The 8,954-nt window shown below is 32.4% G+C and overlaps 1 protein-coding gene across 1 annotated transcript; it reads right to left on the minus strand.

Annotated features, from left to right (window-relative positions):
- Nucleotides 1-253: 253 nt before the first annotated feature.
- Nucleotides 254-5,784, minus strand: LOC134266177 (uncharacterized). Its single transcript, XM_062748412.1, has 5 exons — nt 5,692-5,784; nt 5,392-5,597; nt 3,631-3,834; nt 1,276-1,574; nt 254-1,127 (listed from the first exon to the last, which is right to left on the minus strand). The coding sequence occupies exons 1-5, from the start codon at nt 5,739-5,741 to the stop codon at nt 381-383; spliced, it is 1,506 nt and encodes a 501-aa protein (XP_062604396.1). The 5' UTR covers nt 5,742-5,784; the 3' UTR covers nt 254-380.
- Nucleotides 5,785-8,954: the final 3,170 nt, after the last annotated feature.

Here is an 8,954-nt window from a genome sequence, read left to right on the forward strand (position 1 = left end):
ACGTCTATGATACTCGCTCCTCTATAGTACCTGATCCCACCTCTGATGTTTTGTAAGACTGTATCTGCTCTGCTTTTATTTTGTATTGTTTATTGGAATTTTGAGTTTGAAAACTTTTCGTTATCATCATTTATTTCATAAAGAGGAGCTTCAGAGTATAAAGATAAATGATTTATAGTCTTTGGTCAAGTATTGGCTTACATGTTAGGATACAATAAGTTACGATTTTTTAATCAACCAAAGAAATCCTTCTACTAGCTGTTGCCAGTTTTACACCAATTTCCCTCAGTTCTTTCGCAGTTTGATCACAAATTGATTTTAATTTTCTGAATACATCAGCAGTTATCTCATATTTTTTTGCTGATATATTCATATATATTTTATTCGCTACTTTGTTCCGCCATTCCACCGAGTACGTTGACATTCACAGGCTGAAAAAAAGTCACCACCGCTGGCAAAATCGTAAAAACGGAAACTATAATTCCAAGCACTGGATGCAAAACTCGCGCAACAAAACTTACAAGACCAGCTGCAAATATTAAAATACCTTTTGGGTTCATTAGGGAATGATCTCTAATGTTAATTGTACAAACCATGTGCGAAAACTCTGCTTCAAGCATTTTTTCAATGTTCCCCAAAAATCCAATCAAAAGCATATCTGTAAACTGCTTTCCAACACTTTTAAGTGTTTCAGCTATTAATTCTTCTCTAATCCGTACAATTTTGAATGGCGAGCGACAGAAATAACTCTCTGAATAAACTGATCCAATAAAGTGTCCCTCACTTACAATGTATATCTCTTGAATTCTTTTTTGTATTTCTTTTTCTGAAAACGCAATATCTGCAGCTCTGTTTACGATTTGGTGAAGCTCGTCCATTGGTATACTGTTAATAAGTTTTTCAACACGATCTTTGAAGGAATCTATCGTATACTTTGTACAGAGAAGAAGAAGTTTCTTGTTTGAATCTGATTCGTGGAAGATTCTAACTTTGTTTTCTTCAAGCATGTTGTGGTATTTTTCGTCAACAGCAAATTTGGTGTCTATCACAGGTTCAGAATCCCTGGTCACAAGAAATGATTTTGGTAAATGATGTATGCTTCTAAATTGATCCAAGGAAACTGTGGGCTGCAATAAAAAAATCATTGAAATGAGTTTGAAAGGAATATGATAATTAAGTTCAAAAGAAATAAAAAAGAAATCTAATTTACATCTTAATTTATACAACAAGTTTATCTTTTGTTTGTTTTTATTTTTTAATTTCAACGAACATTACCTCATACACTGTGAGTTGTCCGTATGAAGGTTTCACTTCTACTTTGTAAATACACACTCGACCATCTCCAGCGTGACTATCTTCGCAGAGATTGCTGGGATCCACTAAAATAACTCTACTCTCCAGGGATTTTAACCTGTTTCTAAATTCGTCAAGGTGTAATGATTGCAGTAACTGATGAGTTAAGGAAGCATCGGATTCCTCTGGATAGATATCCTCTATCGTTTTAAGGACAGCCACAACATCAGCAACCTCTTTAGGTTCAAAGGTCAGTATCACAGGAAAATCCATCCCTTGCTCTGAACAAAAGAAATATACCTGGGGAATTCATATAAATTGTGTAGTCAGCAGTTTCTATAAGAATACATGAATAGGAAGGGTATGGAAATAACGAACATTATTCAATATCAAAGTCCATAAAACAATACAAAATAGGAGATAGAGCAAACACTGTCCCCCAAAACATCAGAGGTGAAATAAGGTGCCATGGAGGAGTGAACATCCTCTGCTAACCAGTCGCACCCGCCACATGCTCATACTCATGATCGGGAAATAACGTGCAAATCCGTCATCAATTCAGTGTAAAAATAATGGACAAACAATATGTATGAAAAACGTCAGTCAGCATTTGTCTCAATGATAAATTGTATATGCTGACAAGGTTATTGTATCGACCATAGAATTTTCGAAATGATGATTTTAAACGAGACTGTTGATATTCTTGTTTCATCAACTTGCTTGTAAATAATTTACCTCTTTTTGAAATTGTTCATACCTAGAGCATGCTCTTGTGTATCGATTCAACTGAGATATATACACTCCGTATGTAGGCGATGAAGGTAAATTGCTGCATAAGTATATACGTGAAGCTGGCGGTGGAGAGGTTAAAAGAAGGATATGGAGATAACGAAACAGTATTCAATCTCAAAGTCCATAAAACAATACAAAATAAGAGCAGAGCAAAAACGGACCCAGAAATATCAGAGGTGGGACCAGGTGCCATAGCATCACTTTTATCATCATGATCATGGAGCTCATTTGATGGATTACCATTAACGTCTTTTTCAAGTAAAATATCCATGTAGGAAACAGATGTGCCAGACTGTGTGGTATCATTTATTTCAAGCTCAGCAGCACGTAGGAATGAAAATGACCATGGTTAATTGTCAATACGTCGTCGATATATCTTAATGTCGATTAAGGCCACAGCAAGTGTTTTCTTCCTTTCAGGCATAAGATTTTGCACAAAGTCTGCTTCATATGCTTATAAAAAGTAAAAGCAAAGCAAATTAACGGATTTGGGGATATATTGTTTTCCCATCTTGTAAAGTGTATTCCGTATTTCTTTAAAAGCACCGCGCATATTTTTCATTTATAAATAACTCAATGGCAATTTTTAACCATGTCAATCAAAATAGATGCATTGAATAAGATTGCATTTTTAATAAAATACTGATTAAAAATTTTTACTTCAACATCCATTTCGGATAGTGGATATCAAAACAACACATAGAATCAACTTTTGTTGATGCATTGCACGTCTATTATTTTTAAACTGCTGCATGAGTTTAACTAATAGTATATACTTTTCTCCAATATCATTTATCATACAAATTGTTAGATTGCTTTTCAAAACAATGCTACAATGTATTATATACACATTGAATAGTCGACGGATTTTCTTGTCATTTCCAGATCATGACAAGGAGAACACAGCGGGTGTGAAAGATCAGGAGGTACTCACTATTCAATAACACCTGATCCCACGTCAAATGGTTTAGAGGCCCGTGCTTGCTCTGCTCCTATTTTGCATTGTTTAATAGCATTTTAGCTTGAATACTGTTAGTAATCTATATACAGTGTATATTTATTTCTTATTATAGTTTATCAGTTTAATGCATAAAATGTTTAATTCCTTTTGAAAGAGTACCACATAACAAATGTATATGGACAAACCATGAAGATAAAATACGTTACAGGTAAAACTTGTTTTAAATTCTAATAACCATATCATCAGAATTTAAATAAAAATATTGTCACACATTAATGTATCTTGTGTTTAAAATACAACAAACGTAACTTAACAGTTTAACTAAAGGCAAAAAACACGTTTGGAATATTTTAGTTTTCATGATACTATGATTTTGTATAATTTTGTGTGATATGCCTTTGTGTCTAATTTGCCTGTGTGCTTTATTTCTTTGAGGACCATAGGACATCTAAGGTATCTATTTTTCAAAATATAAATTGATTTTAATTACTATTGGTAATAACCTATTTTCTGTGAGAATTTTATATTTATTACCTGTGTTCGTTTACTAATTTGCATGAAACCCCTCAAAAGGCATAACTTACTTGTGAAGGGGTTGAACTGTCTTGACTGACGCATGACGATGTTATGGTCCTTGGCTTTATCAAAAATAATGTGTTCTCCTACATGTGCTGTGCATAGGTAGACAAGGCATGTTTTACACTGTAGCTGTATCTCATTAGTTTCGCAGTTATCACATCGTAACACGTCCTGGGCACTGGTTTGAGGGTCCAAAGTTTGCTTAGCCTCTTTAATAAACAAAATTGTATTTATTCATTGGTATCCATATTTTTTTTCAAATTAATTGGCAAGATTTATTATTTATTACTAAAATATTTCATTTTCAAAAACATTGGCAAGATTAACATCAAAATTATCTGCAATGTTTTCAGGCTTAATTAATGCCTTCAGTTAAATACTAATTGTTTTATTCTGGTCAATGAATATTTTCTTTCATGGACTTCCTATGCTTACCCATAAAATGGTCCTGCCTATACCAGTCACTTGAATAAGACCAGCTGTCTCATTTTAAACATCCATATAATTTCAAATAGAATTTCATTTCCAACGTTTAAAAAGTTTTCTCTGAGAATCCAGAAATTAAAGGAAAGCTTTGCAATGTATAAAAATTTAAAGAAAATGGGTTTATTTATGTGTATAAAACATGGAGATAACGAAAAGTATTCAAACTCAAAAGTCCATAAAACAATACAAAATAGGAGCGGAGCAAACACATACCTCCATAACATCAGTGGTTAGATTAGGTATCATGGAGGAGTGAGCATCCCCTGCCAAAGGGTCACACTAGCAGTGTGCTCCTTGAAATGATTGGGAAATAACCGGAAAAAATCCGTCATCAATTCATTGTAAATAACGGGCTTACAGTTAGTATGAAAAACGTCAGTCATCGCTTGTTTCAATGTTGACTGTATTTGCTTACAAGGTTGTTGTATCGACCATAGAACTTACGAAATGATGACTTTAAACGAGACGGCTGATACTTTTGTTTCATCAACTTGTATGTCAATAATTTACCTCGTCTTAGAAATTGTTCGTACGAAGAGCAAGCTCTTTGTATCGAATCAACTGAGATATATACGCATCGTATGCAGGTGATGAAGGTATATATTGCTGTATAAGTAAGGGAAGTTGACGATAGAAAAGTTAAAGCCATCACGTTTATCATAGAGCTTGGTTGTTATATTACATGTACCATTAACGTCTTTTTCGAGTAAAATATCCAAGTATGAAACAGATGTATCAGATTCTGTGGTATCTTTTATCTCAAGCTTACCAGGATATATCGTTTCGACATAAGAATGGAAATGAACATTGTTAATTGACAATACGTCGTCGATATATCCAAATGTCGAGTTGAAGGCCGCAGCAAGTGTTAATTTTTTCATTAAGATTTTGCACAAATTCTGCTTCATATGAATACAATTATACAAATTTAAAGCATGAGCCCAACCTCTAATAAAAAAATAAAACAAATGTAAAATTTCAGGAACAGTTCTTTAATTATATTATTGCACTTTTTATTCACTCAGACAGACAGACGAACAGCTAGAAAGACGAACAGACTACCGACAACATATGATCAGGAAAACTTGCTAGAGTTTTCAATTCAGGTGAGCTAAAATACAATATTGATTACAGTAAAATTGTTAACTGTATCTTTTTTTAAAATTGAATTTCAAGGATAAGTTTTACTTTATGATTGCTTATTACGTCTTATTCCGAGGAGAAAAGTATTTTACTTACTGTTTTTTGCCAAAAAGTAGTAAAATACGAAAGCTTGGTACCTGATACTTTATTAACAACAGAGACCCTTTCAGAGAGTTTGTGAGTCTTGGTTGCATCAGAGGTCATGTGTTCTTCTACACAGGCCCTACACAGGTTGACAAGACATGCGTCACAGTGCATTTGTACCACGTTGGTTTCACAAAGGTCACAAATTTGCATCACATCCTTGGCACTGTTAAGGGGGTTCATACCTTGGCTTTTTCCTCTTTAATTTGTAAAATTATAAAACATTTTATATTGATATATAAAACAGGAAAATATATATTATTGAAGCGGAACTTTAATCAAGATCAAATTACCCCTTCGGTTCTCGGTTGCTATGTGATGGTTTCTTCCGGTTTCTTGGCATTGTAGCCTTCTGTTGTCAGCAGGTCCTGTAAACTGAAGGATAAAAATATACTGAGACAATCGGGTTCATGAGTGAAAATAGAAAAAAAAAGAATAGAGCCAAACATGTTTGATTGTGTAATTAAGTGATGCAAAAATCAACAGTTTCAAAACGTACGACTTTTCGACTTTATACACAATCATTTCCCACGATAAATTAAGGTCCAGGCTTTTTTTTATATCATTGATAACCCCCTTTCCATTAAATATGGAACTCGTGGAATAAATCACTTCTCATTGGTCATTTGCAAAATTATCATGATTATTTTGTTAAAATTTCATTGTGTTTGCACACACAAATACTCTAAAGTTGACATCCAGAAGATGCTTGATGAGTTTCTGATTTACAATATCTATGTGATTTTTCGAGACAAAAGTCTTTCAATTATCTATATGAATTCCTATGGATATCAATTGCGATCCGTTACTACCAGATATAGCTTTGCACTCATATAAAGCAGAATTTGTGCAAAATCTTATGCGTGGAATGAAATTAAAGATATGTAGATAACGAACAGTATCCATATCCTTGTCATTAAATCTCAAACTTCATGAAACCATACAAAGTCGGAGCAGAGCAGACACGGACTTCCAAAACATCAGTGGTTGTATAAAATACCATTTACAAGTGAGAAATCCCTGCTGACCGGTCACATCTGCCGTGTGCTCCTTATCATGATTGGGAAATAACAGAAAAATCCATCGTCAATTCAGTGTATAAATAATGGACTAACAAATATATATTTCATATAAAACCGCCAGTCAGCATTTTACTCAATGATAAATTGTATTAATTGACAATGTCATTGTATCGACCATAGAACTTACAAAATGATGACTTTAAACTAAACTGCTGATATTCTTCTTCAATCAACTTGTTGGTCAATAGTTTTCCTTGTTTAAAAATTGTTCATCTCATTAGAAAACGGAAATTGGATTATGGGACAATTTGAACTTTAGCTGCAAGTATAGAAATCTTTTATACTTAAAAGGATTTGTGTATATGAGCGAGCATAAGTAGCTTATATACCTCTGATAAACAATGCCTTTCAAAAGGAGAAGATTTCAGACAAAAACGGTTAGTTGGAAGAAATGCCTAGCCTTGAGGATAACTTATATTGAATCATGATTTTTTTAGTTCAATTACAAGAAATTTAAAGATCCTAGTGATAACCGGTACAGATCTAGACGTTACAAACGTTATGTGCAACCGGTCGGCAGGAAAAGCCTTCTCCTTCTTTCATGGCACCTAATCCCACCTTTCAGAGGTTTCAAAGGCTATGATTATAATTAGTTTTTAACTTACTATTTAAAAGAACAACAGCTTATTACCTTTACTTTTTATTATTTTTTTTTTTACATATTTAAAATTTTAGGGTTTTAATTTACAGGATAAGCAAAATATGTATTTTTACGATTTTTATGTTTAAGAAATATATATTTCCAAAAAAATAAAATTTTGAATGTAAATATAATATAAAACCACCTAGTTGGAATGATCATACCTTGTAAAACTTTGAAATAATAGTGCTTTCTGGTTAAAACCTCTCTATGCACTCAAATCCTATTATACACCTATTTACTGGCTATGAGGACAATAGCAAGTTTATCGTCCCCCAAGACAGCAAACTATTTACCGAGGCGCAGCCGAGGGAAATAGTTTGCTGTCGAGGGGGACGATAGACTTGCTATTGTCCGAATAGTCAGTAAATAGGTGTTTTATTATACCGATGCTGACTTAACTTTTGTTAACTTTTGGAAGTCCAGGGTACACACAATTATGATATTCTATATTATACTGGTTCTGACTTAACTTTTGTTACGTCATAATATATACGCGTCACAATCCATGTAAAATCAGAAGTTTTTCAGAGATGAAAAGCGAGGGAAATCGAATGCTGCCGTTGAATAGTTTGAGGACTATTCACCATGGGCAAATAGCACAAAAACTATTTCACGGTAGAGACTGTTTAGAAAAAATAGCATGTTTATTCGTCTTATCTTTATATAGAAAAAATAAACAGAGGTATAATAAAACGTTATATTTTATGAACAGTTAATCTACTAACAAGGTTATCTTTACGTCCTTGAAAGAAAGATAATTTTTCACATGAAAGCAGAGACAAAAATCTTTCATTTTACTGATAGAGATAAATACGTCACAAATCTTTCAAGTCTTTAGAAATTTGTAGAATAAATCCTCTGCAGGATTTTTAGATTGAAGCGTCTTTTCTTTTAATGGTCATTTGCTATTTTAATGCAGCTAGCCTTTTAGAATATATCCATACATCATATAACTGTTTATTACAAACATAACCTTCCCAACATTTTTAATTCCTTTGAATTGTCATTTTATTAAATTTTATTGACAGTTGTTTAAAATTTTTTGAACAGATGTGAAATTTTGTTTAAATTGAATTGGTAATTTCACTCTTTTTTTTTGCCTTTCAACAATGGAGTGTATTTCAGAGTTAAGGTTATCCGATCCTCAGGTTCTGAAAATCAGGCATTGAGTAATTGAAAATGCTTACAAAGATGTCTCTAAATTCTCAAATTAAAATGCATTTACCTACATTTGTTTCTTGAAAATTCATTTTTAAATTTAATCATATTATATAAGGAAAATTAGTAAATCTCGAATAATTTTTCAGGAAATGCGATTTGAACTACATACTGCATATTTTTTAATTAATAATTGATCAAGAAATACATTTTAGGAATAAAAATCATAGGTATCCAGGCTTTTAAAGAAAATTGCATGAATTTTACACTTATTTGGACTTTACTCTCTCCTTCTTAATTACTTACATTGTTTCATAAAGCATAGTGTATGAAGTGTTTCCTTTCAAAGAAAACACTGTAAATCAGTTTTAATTTCAAATCATGCATATAAACATAAGTAACTAAGGCTAATTTAAAATAAAAATGATTTTTTTTTAAATATGCAAGTTTTACTTCATTATATGAGGTACAAATGTCAACTTTTTAAATGACGTTTGTTAAAACTTTAAAGAGCATTGAATCATACGTAGACGCATAAAATGAAAATTGTTGCATGAAAAAATTTCAATTTCAAGCCTTATTTTAATACTTTTTGAATTAAATTATAAATTAAAGAGTTATCCTTCCTGGCTGAGGATCGTATATCCTTAATCAAAACTTTTATAATATCAAA

The sequence above is a fragment of the Saccostrea cucullata genome, unplaced genomic scaffold (assembly GCF_032062105.1).
Source record: "Saccostrea cucullata isolate Sc308-1 unplaced genomic scaffold, CSIRO_AGI_Scuc_v1 ctg1301, whole genome shotgun sequence".
NCBI lineage: Eukaryota > Metazoa > Mollusca > Bivalvia > Ostreida > Ostreidae > Saccostrea > Saccostrea cuccullata.